This window comes from Nelumbo lutea, chromosome 8 (assembly GCF_056320005.1).
Source record: "Nelumbo lutea isolate HS-2025 chromosome 8, American lotus-T2T, whole genome shotgun sequence".
Taxonomy (NCBI): Eukaryota; Viridiplantae; Streptophyta; class Magnoliopsida; order Proteales; family Nelumbonaceae; genus Nelumbo; species Nelumbo lutea.
The window spans coordinates 44,549,968-44,565,060 of NC_142691.1; the positions used below are offsets into that span (position 1 = coordinate 44,549,968).

A 15,093-nucleotide genomic window follows, 5' to 3' on the forward strand; every position below is an offset into this window, starting at 1 on the left:
GCCTCCCTTGCACCTTGTGCCTAGAGCGCAAATTGCCCCTTGCGTTTTTTTAGCTCCATGTGCTTTTAAAACACTGGTCATACTAAACAAGCAGTACAGAAAATATTGAATGGCACCAATGCATCTGAAAAAATTGAGGCATGCTCTTCAAAATCTTAAATAACATTAATAAACCGCTAATGATAATTAACATACGATGACCCAATTTCTCTCTACCTCATAGTCATGTTTCTTAAATGCTGGGACTGTTCCTACAACACTTTTTGTGCAGCAATTAATGGCACCAATGCATCTGAAAAAATGGTAGCTCTCTAACTAGCTTCAAACAGAATGGTTTAAGTTGAAACACTTGAGCATGAAAAACCAGTGTTCCAAACACCACCCTACGCAGATGAGAATTGCAGATTGGATGCATAGAGAATGGCACAGGTTTGGTCCTGCAAGTATTGGAACAATAAAAGTGGCTTATTCCAGTTTATGTTTCACAGAAAGATGGTAGCTCCTTAACTTCTTGATAACGAAACCTTAAAAGTTAGGTGGCGAGAGTTGTAATTGGATTTGTGGTTCCCAATGGAAGGAGGTTTAAACAATCACTACCCCAATAGGACTCTATTTTCTTCAACAACGGAAGGAGGTCTTCTTGATAAGGAGACCTTTAAAAGCTTCAGTTCTTTTTCCCATTGCACTAATTGGACTCTATTTTCTTCAACAATGCCAGGACTTTTTGTTATGACAAGGTATATTCAGTACAGTTTAATGAGAAATCAAAAACTTTAGAAGTAATTAAAATTGCATATTACTGTATCTCCATTTTACTTGAAGCAGGTATTTTTTAAAATTAGGGATGTATTTGTCTGTAATTATCCTTTAAAAAAAATATATTATCATTTAACAAAAAGAAGGGATAAGGTATCAAGATTATCTTTATTTTTCCTTGTAACTGACATATAAAACAAGGTAAGAACTAACCTCAGGCAGAAAAACACTGCCAGTGGTATTCTGTGCAATGCCTTCAATAAGTAAAGAAGATAGAGTAGGAGACAACAGCAAAGCATTATCTGGAGCATCCATCTTTTCACCACCAACGTATGCCTCAACAACAGTCATCTATAACGAAATAAAATATAGCTATTAAAACAAAAAAAAAACAAAACTATAGAGGGTCTTTAGTAATTAAAAAAGGAGATGAAGGAAATATAATTTACATCAAGATTGGCTATTTTATAGGATTCACAAACCAAACTAACACTCCCTCAGAATCAGAATATAAGAATCCCAAGCTTTAAAATTCAAGGTGGAAATATTATGATGACAAAAGCAGCACAAAGCCAACCTGATTTAAGGTTAATGTTCCAGTCTTATCACTGCAAATTGTAGTTGCAGAGCCCATTGTTTCACAAGCTGAAAGCCTCCTTACCTGCACCTCAACTTCTGTCAACCAACTTGAAGTTTAAAGCACCTACATGTTACTTCATGAAATTCAAAACAACACTTGCCAAGGCTTTGTCCGCCATCATTTTCCGCATTGAGTATGCAAGGCTGCATCAAATTATTTATAAGAAAAAGTTATAATACAAGAATGTGTCCATGTTTACATAATATAAGCAACACATCCCAAAGGAGAAACAATAAAGAAAGGCTTACGTTAAGGTAACTGCCAAAGGAAGTCCTTCAGGCACTGCAACCACCACTATGGTAACCTGATATTTCTCAAATTACTGGTCTTTGTCTCAAAATATGAATAGAAAAATCACCTAATATCAATGCAAGAGAATATACCGCCACAGTGACAATCTTAATGGCCCCATCCACTGCCTTACCAACCCTTGTCTTCCCTCGGATAAATTGAACTGTCCCATCAGGATCTTTAGTATGTCCAGTAAAGTATCTGTAGGAATTGAATTTAAAGTACTATCTGTATCAGAAGTACATTAGAATAGAAATCAAGCCATTGAATACTGACTTACCTGGCCAGAAGGACAACCAGCACAGCAAGCGCTACTAATAGACCAACTATACCAATAAAGGTTGCAACTCCGTTCAACCGAACCTATAATGGTTCATTGGAAAAAGTCAAACAAAGTAATCTATGAATTGTTAGAGCCGACGTGCTAGAAAGTAGAAAGACTGAAAATTAACCTGCAATGGTGTTTCTTCACCAGTATCTTCTGAGATACTAGCCATCAGTAACCCCCATTCAGTATTAATACCAACACTGGTTACCTGAAAACAATTAAAGATAAGAAACTAAACTACAAACTAACAAATTTGTTTAAGCTAGAATTTCATAAGAAAATTGCAAAAGAACATAACCTTAATTAACCAAGCAAAAATGCTTTGAAGTTAAAAACACAACTAAACTGAGAATTAACCAGCAAGACAAAATTTTAGTCCCCTACTAAGTCATCTTCTTCTGATGCTCCCTTCCACTGTGTATCCACCACATGTTCCTGCTCCCCCTCCTCCTCCAGCTCATCCTCCTACATTTCCTTCACACCAATGTGCTCCAAAGGTGGTACCATCAGCAATGATTCAGGCATGGGCAAGTTGTCCACTCCTTCTGCAAAGCCTCCTACACCTCCCATCACTACTGAAATAACAGGTCAGCCCTCCTCAAACCCACCTACCTTCCCAGACCTTGACCTTCCTATTGCCCTTTGAAAAGGCAAGCAGAAATGTACAGCACATTGTAGGGGTGCTCACGATACGATTAACCGAACCGTGGGGTATTTTTTCAAACCAAACCAACCTAATCGATTTTTAAATATCCAAACCAAAACCGAACAGATGCAACAACCGAGGGACCGATTAACCGCAGTTCGGTTTCCCGGCTTTTTATGCACTTAAAATATAAAAAACCCTAAAAGTGTCAGTGGTTGCTGGCAGAGCCACAGAGAGCAGAGGTGAGAGAGAGAGAAGGATCCTAGATGCTTCAAAACCACTAGCAGTCAACAGATGTTTCTGATGCTTCAAAACTACCAACGACACTGAATGGCGTTGGTGCTTGCTTGCCGGCGAGGCGGCGACCGGCATTGCCACTTGGTGTCGGTGGTTGGCGTGGGTCGCGCGGCCGTCTGAGAAATACTAGGAGTCAAAGAAGATTAAAAGAGTATGAGAGATTGAGAAGAGAATGGAGAGACTAGAAAGACAAGAGAAAAGACAAAGAGTGAGAAAAGGTTTGGTTTCGAATTTCAAAGAGACAAAAGAGAGGCTTGAGTGAAAAGTTCCGAGTTTCGAAGAGAGTCAAGAGAGTGAGTCTCATAGTCTGAGAGACTGGCAGACTGGCAGTCTGAGAGACTGAGTCTCATAGCAGACTGCCAAACTTTCAATTGGTTCAAAGAGAAAGGCTGAAATTGAACGTCTCTCAGACTGCCGAACTTTTTTGAAAATAAAAAATTTAATATATAATATTATATAAATATATATATTATGGTATATGTTAAGTTGGGCCAATTTCAAGTTATTAGGCCTAGTTACTTATCTTTTATCTTTAAGTTGTTAAGTCAGGAAGTTATTGGGCTTTAGGCCCATTAGCTTATGTTTTTAAGTTGTGACTGTCCAGCTACTTAAGTAGCCGCCCTACTAGGGACATTCTTGTAATCTCTCATTATTTTTAATTTAAGTATATAATTCAAAGAGGGGTTGGCTGCCAAAACTAATTCTATTCTGGGCAACATCCCACTCTCTTTTCTTCTCCTCTCTTCTCTACTACTGAAACCTTTCAACTTCTACTTTTCTTCACAAGAAATTCATCTAAAACTGTTATCAGGAACTTCTACTGTATATATATATATATATCAGTTAATTGCCGATTTTTTTAAATGGTTAACCAAAACCGAACTGAAACTATCGGTTTTTTAAGAATATCGAACCGAAACTAAATCGATCGGTTCGGTTAACCTATTTTTCGAAGAGAGTCAAGAGACTGAGTCTCATAGTCTAAGAGACTGGCAGACTGGCAGTCTGAGAGACTGAGTCTCATAGCAGACTGCCAAACTTTCAATTGGTTCAAAGAGAAAGGCTGAAATTGAACGTCTCTCAGACTGCCGAACTTTTTTGAAAATAAAAAATTTAATATATAATATTATATAAATATATATATTAGTGTATATGTTAAGTTGGGCCAATTTCAAGTTATTAGGCCTAGTTACTTATCCTTTATCTTTAAGTTGTTAAGTTAGGAAGCTATTGGGCTTTAGGCCCATTAGCTTATGTTTTTAAGTTGTGACTGTCCAGCTACTTAAGTAGCCGCCCTACTAAGGGCATTCTTGTAATCTCTCATTATTTTTAATTTAAGTATATAACTCAAAGAGGGGTTGGTTGCCAAAACTAATTCTATTCTGCGCAACATCCCATTCTCTTTTCTTCTTCTCTACTACTGAAACCTTTCAACTTCTACTTAAGAAATTCATCTAAAACTGTTATTAGGAACTTCTACTGTATATATATATTTATATATTCGGTTAATTGCCGATTTTTTTAAATGGTTAACCAAAACCGAACTGAAACTATCGGTTTTTTAAGAATATCGAACCGAAACTAAATCGATCGATTCGGTTAACCTATTTTTTTGTTTGGTTCTGGTCAGTTTTTTCGGTCGGTTCGGTTTTTTTTGCTCACCCCTAGCACATTGTATCTCCAAACACCTATCCTATAGCCTTCTATCCCCTACCTATTACTCTTTTCTTGCCCCTGTTTCTACCCATGTGATTCCAGGTTTGTACTAGAAGCCTTATCCAAACCTGAATAGAGGGATGCTACAATAAGTGAACTTAATGATTTGCATAAGAACCATACCTATTGTGGATTGCCTAAACGGAAGGAACCAATGGGTTGTAAATGGGTGTTCACCATTAAGTACCATTCTAATGGCACTATTGAAAGGTTATTGGTTGTTAAAGGCTACACTCAGATGTATGGTATTGACTACCTTGAGACCTTTGCTCCTATGGCCAAGATGACTTCAGTTCGAGGTTTGTTGTCTCTAACTGCTACTTTTGATTGGCCCCTTCACCAGGGGTGTATGGAACGGAAATGCAAGGGAAGGTGTGTAAACTGCAGAAATCAATTTATGGTCTCAAACAATCTCCTCGAGCCTGGCTTTAGAGATTCCAAGCTGCTCTTGTATCCTTTGGTTTCACACAAACCCAATCTAACCATACTTTGTTTCTAAAAAAAGTAATTCTTTGGTGACTTTTCTGATTGTTTATGTTGATGATATTGTGGTAATGGGTAATGACACCTAAGAAATGAATAAGCTCAAAAGTATTCTTAACTCCGAATTTGAAATCAAGGATTTGGGGGATCGTAGAAATTTCTTGGGAATTAAAGTTACTAGATCCAAGGATGGTATCTACATTTCTCAATGCAAGTATGTTCTTGACCTCCTTGCAAAGACTAATAAACTTGGTGCTAAACCAACTTCCACCCCTATAGATCCCAATCAGAAGCTCTCTACCATTGATGGTGAACAATTGCCTAATAGGGGAGTGTTTCAAATACTGTTTGGGAAGTTGTTGTACCTCCACATGACTTGGCCAAATATTTCCTATGTAGTGAGTGCTATTAGTCAGTTTATGCATTCTTCCAGAAACACACATTTAATTGTTGCAAAAAGAGTTGGTGTTATTTGAAAGGCACTCCAGGGTAAGGTATTCTGTTTGTCAAACATGGACACAAAAAGTTGGAAGCATACACTGATGTTGTTTGGGCTTGATGTATTGATGGTAGGAAATCCACTTCAAGATATTGTGCTTTAGTGGTAGGGAACATTGTCTCATGGAGTAAGAAACAATCTATAGTAGCCAGATCCTCAGTTGAAGCAGAATACAGGGCAATGGCACATTAAGTTTGGAAATTATTGTGGTTGAGATAACTTATGGAAGAGTTGGGTGTTGACTATGAAAAGCCAATGATGCTCTACTATGAGAACTAGGTTGTTATCAACATTGCACATAATCTTGTTCAACATGGCAAAACTAAACACATAGAGGTTGATAGACATTTTACACGGAAAAGAGTTGCCTCAGGAGAGGTTTGCTTGCCATTTATTTCTTCAAAAGAGAAGTTGGTTGATGTTTTGACCAAAGGTATTCCAAAAGGGAGACACTATATAAGAAACCTAGGCGTGATAGACATCTATGCTTAGCTTAAGAGGGAATGTAGAGAGGCTGGGACGCGTGGGCCCAAATATCTATTTTATGCTAATGGGTCTATCTTATTTTGTATGCTAATGGGTCTATCTTATTGACCTGATAACTTCTTTTAAGTTACTTTAAGTTTATGCTTAGTTGGATGCCCAATTTAAGGGCTGATTTTTAATTAACCACATTAATGAGAGGGGAGAGAGGTGATTATAAAACCCTCTTCTTCTTCTCCATCCCCTTCTATTAGCATACAAAATAAATAACCTGCCACTGAAACATAAAATAGACACTAGGACTTACTCAACCTAGTCTATCTACAGAAGGTTACATCATGGGTGGAACTATTGCATTCAAAGATCAACAAACAGGATTCAATTTTTTGAAAGATACTAATCTCCTTTCATTCATCAACAAAAACCTTGTATTCTCCTTGGCCGTCCCCCTATGTGCAATATGGTGGAAGCACAACTGGTTTTAAGGATCAGTATCACAGAGATGGGAAGCCAAGTGGGGTGGGTGAAGATCCAAAGAGGTGGAGATGGTGAAGGACCTTAACGAGGAGAGTCAAAAAAGCTAAGAAAATGAATATTTTTGGGGAAAAAAGGAGATAAAATCTAAGAGATTTTAAAAGACCTTGTGGTGTTGATGCTAAGGTGGACAATGATTCATTTTCTTAGGTTTTCACTAGAAAGTTGGGGGTGGGTTTAGGAAGTAAAAATCTGCAAGTGTTGGAGGACTAGAACAAAATTACAAAAGTGATGATTCTTTAGTTAACTTGAAAAAATCCAAAGGGTCAAATGGCGGTCAATTACATTGTGTTACAAAAGTTTTTCATCGCTTGAAGGAGGGGCGTTTTAGGATCAGACCGTGTGGTAAATACAAAAGATATTACAAGAGGAAGGGGTTTTAAATGATAAAATTAGAACTATGAGCAATGACAAAATCATCTGCAGTGCTATTCGTATGGAAAAAAAATCAGAGTAGGAAGAGTAGGAAAATTCTAGTCACTCAAAAGGAAAATGTAGCATTAAATATGGAGTTTCAAGATGTTGAAGATGATCTAGAGGAAGAGAAATAAGAAACTAAGGAAGATAAGAAGGAGGTAGAGTTGGACAAAGTGAGAAAATTATAAGTACGGATCTAGATAAGATAGTGGAAACTAAACTTCAAGAGAGTAAAGTGTTGGGTTTATACTTTAACGAAGGGAAGCTTTTGCAGGAAAAAAAGTTTTGAGAGTAAAGTGTTGGGTTTATACTTCAAGAGCAGTTTTTTCTGCTCTGTTGTGAGAGGATTCGAGGAGTAAAAGATTGTAATCAAAGTGTTTGAATGTTTTTGTTGTTTTGGGTATGGGTTGTGACTTTTCAGGTGAAATCTTGTCACTTCCAAACTTGTCAGGGAAACACCTAGGCAATTAGGCAATTTTCAGAAGAGACCTCACCCATACGTAGTGTTTTAAAAGCGCAAGGCGCAAAAAAGGCTCAAGGGCCAATTTGCGCATGAGGCACAAGGTGCAAGGCGAGGCACGCGCCTTTTTAAGCAAGGCGCAAAATTACAAAAACAAAAGCTAAAAGATCAAGAAAATCATAAAATTCATAAAAAATGCCAAAAAACATTAAAAAATATCGAAATATATTAAACATAATGTTAATAAAAAATAGAAACTTAAATTTTAAAATAAATGTTTTAAAAAACCTATTATCTAAAATTAAAATACATAAACATAACACGTAAAGAGTATTCAAGTGAAAATTTAGAAATAAAAGCAAACATATAAAGCATTTTCAAGAATGTAAAACCCACAATCTCTTTTTTTTTCCTTAATTGCATTGCTTCAAGTAGCTAATGTGATGTGTAAAACATATTGCATTCTTGATTCTATGAGTCGCCTTTGTACCACACCCCTTGAGGCAAGCCCGAACAAATCTATGTTAGGGTCTGAAATTCTTATTTCTCACATAAAAAATAATGATATTATAACTTCCATTGCTTTTTAAGAAGATATTTTATTGCAATGAATGAATGAACAATATTAGAAAATGGGGGGGTCCTCGAACCTTGCCTCGAGGGGCATGGTCGAGAGTTTGGGGGCAGAACCCCTAGCCCAGTCATTAGACACAAAAAACCAAAAGGCGCAAAATTTTAAAAAGGTGCACGCCTAGACTAAGGCGCAAAGCGCACCAGGTGCACGCCTAGGCACACCAAGCGTGCGCCTTTTGAAAGGGGTGCGCCTAGGACCTAGGCAAGGCGCATACCCCAAAATGCAGCTCACCTATGCACCTGAGGCGTGCCTTTTAAATCACTACCTATACAGTTGTAGTTTTCTATGTAAGGCACTCGCTCGAGTATTAGGTAGATCGCTATGTAAGGCACTCACCTAAAACCTGTTACAAACCCCACTTTTTGTTTTTCGTCTTGTAGGGTTTATGTTACAAACCCCAGTTTTTGTCTCCTAAGGGGACAATTTTTTAAATTAACAGATGCCTCAAAATAAAATTCACAATACAAATTACTTATATGATTTGATTGATAAGGTTATTGAGGAAATAGAAGAAACATGTGGTGCAAGTGATTACTAATAACCACTCTACTTATACCGTTGCAAGTTATTTTATGAAAATAAAGAGGAAGAACTTATTTTGAAATTCTTGCACTCTAATTGTTTAGACCTCATGTTGGAGGATATTGGAGACTTGAGGTCTACAATACCAAGGCAAGATAGGCAACAACCTTTATTTACAAACATCCTCTTTTCCTTGCTCATTTGAGGGAGAAAAAAATGTAAGGCATCTTGCTAGACGTGTTGTCACAAGGTTTTCTACTTTATTTCTTACGTTACAAAGCTTGTGCACTATCAAGGAGCCATTAATTTCTTTATTTATTAGTGGTGTACAGAATAAAAGAAATGGACAAACAAATCAAAAGATTCAAGAGTCTCAAGCACTATACTTTTTGTTGCATTTTGAAAACATTTGAGGATTCCTCTATTAGCTTCCCAACCAATTGTGAAGGTTTTACAGTTGGTTGATGGTGATAAAAAACTTGCAATGGGGTATTTCAATTATAAAATGGAATGGGCAAGAGAGAACAAAAGAAAACTTTGGTGGGAAAGAGAGAGAGAGAGAGAGAGTAATTAGAACATTTTAGAAATGCTTGACAAACATTGGAATAATAAGATGCAACAACCACTGCACCTTGTCGGTTTCTTCCTCAATCCAGCACTTTTTTACAAGGCTAAAGCAGAATATGAAGGAGACTAATTAAATGGTAGTGAGGATCAAGGTGCATAGTTTTCAAAGCAAACAAGTGCTTAAAGTCGGGAGTGATTAATAATGAAATTAAAATTAGTAAGGCACTGGCAACATTCTGCTAGGAAGGCAAGAGGCTGCAAGGACTGTTTTCAAAGGATTTTAATAATGTGAATAACTGGAGATGGGAGAGGAAACTAGAGGAGATGACTTGGTAAGTATAACTAATAATAAAGTTAAAAACCAGTGGGGAACCACGGTAAAATAGGAGGGGTGCTAAACAGGGGGGTGAAAAAGCAAGTGAGGAAGGTAAAATATGAAGAGAATACCATGAAATGCAACAGGATCTTGGTGAAATGCAGCAGCTATGTGTGAATCAAACATTGGTGAATGGTTTGCAGTGGAAGAAATTAGGTTGTAACAATGTGAAATCCAAGGGTAGTCAAAAAAGGCTAAGAAAGATTGAAAGAAAGATATTCACATGGCACTTGGTTCCAAAATAATTAAGATGGCTGGTAATGGAGCCTTTCAAACATCTATGCTCCACCAAAATAGGAGTCTAAAAAACAAATGATTTCGGGAGAACTAGTAGACATGGATAAAAGGCTGGATTGGCTATGGTGTTGATGCAGGATCTTAGTGATTCAGCCACAGAAACAAAAGGTAACAAGACAAAAACAAAGATGGAAATAAGATGAAAAAAACCAGGCAACCATACCTAAGGTGAGGGAAATCACACCCCCAACTTGGAAATCACACCCAATTCCGTAGAGAAGCGTTCTCTGTTCATTAGCCAGAAACTGTTCTTCAAATGAGCCTTACAACCTTAATAAGAAAGAAGCTTCAAAAGGAAGAAACATGCCCCCTAAGTTAACATGCCCAACAAACCATGTACAAAGAGACGTTAGATTAGACTAAACCTGCCCCAAACAATTACATATATAAAGCCAAACAAAGGGAAATTACTAGGCTATGGCCTGTCCACAAATATAACACCTTAAACATGCAAAATTACAAAAAAAATAAAAAACTTTTTCTGTCTAGAAATGTAAGTCATAAAGTCCTGTCCAACAGAAAAACTCCACCACACAAAAAAGCATCTTAAAGTGGATTGAAAACTCTAGGATCTTCCCAACCAAGTTGGCCCACTGCTAACCTAGCCCCATGTGAGCCCACATCATTGTAATGATGCCAAATAAGCATAGGAGTAGTTCCGGTTGTCTTTTGATATGCCTTATGTTGATTCCCATCAGGTATTTAGGGAGATTTTAATGTTGCAAGCAGAACTAAATATGAAATGAGGTAAAGACGACAGAAACTTGACGGCAATGAAAAGATTTGGAAATTACATAATCAGGCAATGGTAATAATTGATCCTCCATTGAATGGTGCCAGATTCAGATGGTCCAATGAGCAGCAACCCCAAATTCTTAAAAGACTGGATAGATTTCTTGCCAATGGATCTTGGGAGGAGCATTTGGATATAACTAGTATTGACTTGATTGATAAATGGTGGGAAAAGATCAAGGGACTGTTAACAGATAACAACTAATACAACTACAAGAATTAAATAGAAGACTAAATAAATGGAATGAAAGATCAATTGCCCTACTTAGGATAAGAAAAAACGATTATTGGAGTAAATGGCAAAATTAGGACTGGTCGAATTGGATTGGTTATAATGGGAGGGTCTGAAGAAAATGCATTTTTTAAAAAATAATTATATCAGTCTGCAAGTACAGTGAATGGCTGTACAAAAAAGTATACTCAAAGTAGATATAAGAAATTATGTATAATCAAAGATAACATCAAAACCAAAAGGGATGAGAAGGGGCTGTCCCCACACAGAAGGATTGGCAGCCATCCAAGACCAAAGGGTACCAATTATATTGTTTTTCAACACCTCATTAGACCAGCCTTATTGCTGAATATACACTCATTCCTCTCCCTCCAGATCAGCCAAACAATTGCATCCAGAATAGATAGCAATAATCTGCCTCTTTTACCCCTTGCTGAATATACATAGCTCATTATGTCGCAAGTATGGAAGTCCCTTTGTGAGAACATCGGCCAACTACTCCTTGGAGTTAACATAAGGAATGCAGATTTCACCCTTTTCTAATTTCTCTCTTATGAAGTGCTTGCCCACTTCAATGTGTTTTGTCCTGTCGTGTAGGACAGGGTTAGTAGCAATGTTTATGGCTGCTTTATTATCACAGTAAAGAAACATGGGGCTATTCATTGGGAACCAAACTCTCCTAGTAAGTTCTTCAACCCAAGTACTTCAGCCACCCCATGTGCCATGGCCCTATACTCAGCTTCAGCACTAGATCTTGCTACCACATTTTGTTTTTTACTCCTCCATGTCACTAGATTTTCTCCCACAAAACTGCAATACCACTTGTAGATTTCCTGTCATCCAAAGCACCTACCCAATCGGCATCTATATAGACTTCCACTTTTAGATGGTTCTGCTTATGAAATAGCAAGCCAATTCCTGGATACTTCTTTAGGTACCTACGAATTCTTTCTGCAGCCTCCATATGTGATGTCTTAGGGGAATGCATAAACTGGCTTAGAAAACCAATCGGATAAGCTATGCCTAGGCGTGTCATGGACAAGTAAAGCAATCTTCCCACTAGTCTTTGAAACTGTTTCACATCCTTTAGAGGTTCACCATCATAATCACCAGATTTATGATTAACATCCACGGGGGTGTCTATGGGTTTTGCCCCTAGCTTGCTTGTGTCATGTAGCAGATCAAGGATGTACTTCCTCTGAGAGATGAAAATACCCATTTTGAGTGGACAACCTCAATCCCAAGAAAATACTTTAAGGGACCTAGATCTTTTACCTCAAATTGGGAGGCTAAGAACTCGTTCAACCATTTTATTTCAAAGCCCAACTTCCTCGTAATGATGATATCATCCACATACACTGTCAGCACTACAACTTGTTCTTGACACCTCTTAACAAAGAGAGTGTGATCAAACTGACATTATTAGAATCCTACCTGCTAAACTGCCAATTGAAAACTGTTGAAGCTCTAGGAGATTGATTTAGACCATAGAGACTTTCTCAACTTGCACACCTTATTCCCACTTCCTTTGGCACAAAAGCCTGGTTGCTGAACCATATAAACCTCCTCCTCCAAATCACCATTTAAGCAAGCATTTTTATATCAAGTTGATGCAATTCCGAGTCAAGATTTGCAACCAATGAAAACAAAACCCGAATTTAATTCATCTTTGCTACAGGGGCAAATGTCTCATCATAATCAATACCATAAACCGGGGTGTACCCTTTTGCTACCAACCTTGCTTTGTATCTTTCTACTATTCCATCACCATTTAAGCAAACATTTTTATATCAAGTTGATGCAATTCCGAGTCAAGATTTGCAACCAATGAAAACAAAACCCGAATTGAATTCATCTTTGCTACAGGGGCAAATGTCTCATCATAATCAATACCATAAACCGGGGTGTACCCTTTTGCTACCAACCTTGCTTTGTATCTTTCTACTATTCCATCAGCCTTGTGTTTCACTGTAAACACCCACTTACACCCCACAAGGTCTCACTTTTGGAAGATCCACCAACTCCAAAGTGTGATTCTTATGGAAAGCATTAATCTCCTCCATAGTTATTTGTCCATTCAGGATAAGTCAAAGCCTCTGCCACCATTTTGGGTATGGGAATACTATCAAAATCAAATAAGAAAGCACGATGAGAGGGAGAAATATGGTCACAAGATACATAGTGGGTAATGAGGTGTTTAATAGTACACGATTTGACTCCCTTTCTATGAGCAATCGGGATTCCAAGATCATCCACAACCAAAATGGGAACAAGAGAATCAACAGGGATAAGGGTGCCCAGCTCATTTGGACTTACCTCATGGGAGTCTAATGGCATCGGTTGCTTAGTGTGCGGTAGTTCTACATCTTTAGAGCACTGTTGTTCTCGACGACATGTATGCAGAAAGAAACGAAATGGAGTTGGATCCAAAATAGAGGGAAAAAAGACTTGGCAAACCTGCTTTTCCTCCTCTGTACTACTCTCCCCTAAGGAGAAGCAAGGTAGAGTGGTTCAAACTTGAAGAAAGAAATAGAGGGAAAAAAGACTTGGCAAACCTGCTTTTCCTCCTCTGTACTACTCTCCCCTAAGGAGAAGCAAGGTAGAGTGGTTCAAACTTGAAGAAAGAAACATCCATAGAAACAAAGTACATATGACCAACAAGATTAAAACACTAGTACCACTTTTGAGAGGAGGGATACCCAAGGAAGATAAATGGAATAGACCAAGGGTCCAACTTACCACGAATAATGCACAAAGGCACGACAACCAAACACTCAGGGATAGAAAATAGAGGGGACTAAGGAAACAACAACTGATGGGGGGACATGTAGTTCAATACTCTAGAGAGCATGCAATTGATGGCATATGCAACAGCAAGTACAACATCTACCCAGAAATGCTTTGGCACATTCATATGCATCATTCCTTGTGCTACTCCAAAGTGTCTGTTCTTTCTTTCAGCAACACCATTTTGTTGTGGTGTTCTTGCACATGAACTCTTGTGAAGGGGTCCATGGGAAGCAAAAAATTCATTAATCTCACCATGGAAATATTCTTTGCATTATCTAATTGAAAAATCTGAATCTCAACATGAAATTATGTGAGTGCATCCTCTGGAAGTCCATTATAATCTTTGGGACTTCATCTCTAGTACACATAGGAAATATCCATGTATAACGAGAAAAGTCATCAATCAGTCTGATAAAGGCGACTCGAAGTCCCTTATCCATGTATGCTTCGAGAACCCCCCCCCCTATTTGGTAATGTTGTCCATTCATTTATCCTAATAAAGTATCTTCTTAAAATCAATTAAAACTATAAAATCATTAATTTTTGTGTGAAAACTAAAAATTTAAAACCTTAACATGGCCTTGTTTGGCCTTACCTCGAGGGGCATGGCACAAAGGCGTCTCATAGAATTAGGAATGTAATATGTCACATTAGCTACTTGATGTAATGTAATTGAGAAAAAAAGGGATTGTGGGTTTTAAATGCTTGAAAATGTTTTATATGTTTGATTTCATTTTTAAATTCTCATTTAAATATGCTTTACATATTATGTTTATGTATTTTAATTTTAGATAATAGGTTTTTTTAACGGAAAAGTATGGACACACCCAATGCAGATTTCTGAATTCAACTGCAGATCTATAACCATTCAAAATGTCAAAAAACCCCACTCCATACACCAAAGCCTACCCGTGAATTGGCATCAATTCCGAGTTGGCACCTACCCCAACTGTACTTTGGGCCTAAAAATTCTGACCCTAGGCTGAACCATCTTTCTTCCTTTTTTCAAAACATTTGTTTTAAAATTTAAGTTTATATTTTTATCAATATTATGTTTTATAATTTTTTGAATTTTTTTGCCATTTTTTTTAGATTTTTTTAATTTTTGCACCTTGTTTAAAAAGGCACGTGCCTCACCTTGCGCCTTGCGCTTTTAAAACACTGGATGAGATGGCTAAAGGAAGACAACATTGGTTTGTGGAACTACAGCAATGAAAGGAAAAAATTTTAATGGTTGACTAGGGACATTGAGGTGAAATACAGATGGGTGAAGAGAACTGCTAACTCACTTGCTGCTGGGTTACCAAGCAAGAGGTGACTAAGGGTTCTTTTG

At 37.6% G+C, this 15,093-nt stretch overlaps 1 protein-coding gene across 7 annotated transcripts in view; it reads right to left on the reverse strand.

Annotated features, from left to right (window-relative positions):
• Positions 1-15,093, reverse strand: part of LOC148843953 (calcium-transporting ATPase 5, plasma membrane-type-like) — a 73,341-nt gene that overhangs the window by 24,846 nt on the left and 33,402 nt on the right. For all 7 annotated transcript variants that reach the window (XM_088956671.1, XM_088956669.1, XM_088956672.1 and 4 more), the window contains exons 13-19: positions 2,140-2,223; positions 1,968-2,050; positions 1,780-1,888; positions 1,645-1,700; positions 1,497-1,539; positions 1,334-1,417; positions 970-1,107 (exon numbers count right to left, since the gene is read on the reverse strand). In XM_088956671.1, coding sequence (XP_088812797.1) covers positions 970-1,107; positions 1,334-1,417; positions 1,497-1,539; positions 1,645-1,700; positions 1,780-1,888; positions 1,968-2,050; positions 2,140-2,223 — 597 coding nt within the window. The remainder of the gene's footprint in view (positions 1-969; positions 1,108-1,333; positions 1,418-1,496; positions 1,540-1,644; positions 1,701-1,779; positions 1,889-1,967; positions 2,051-2,139; positions 2,224-15,093) is intronic.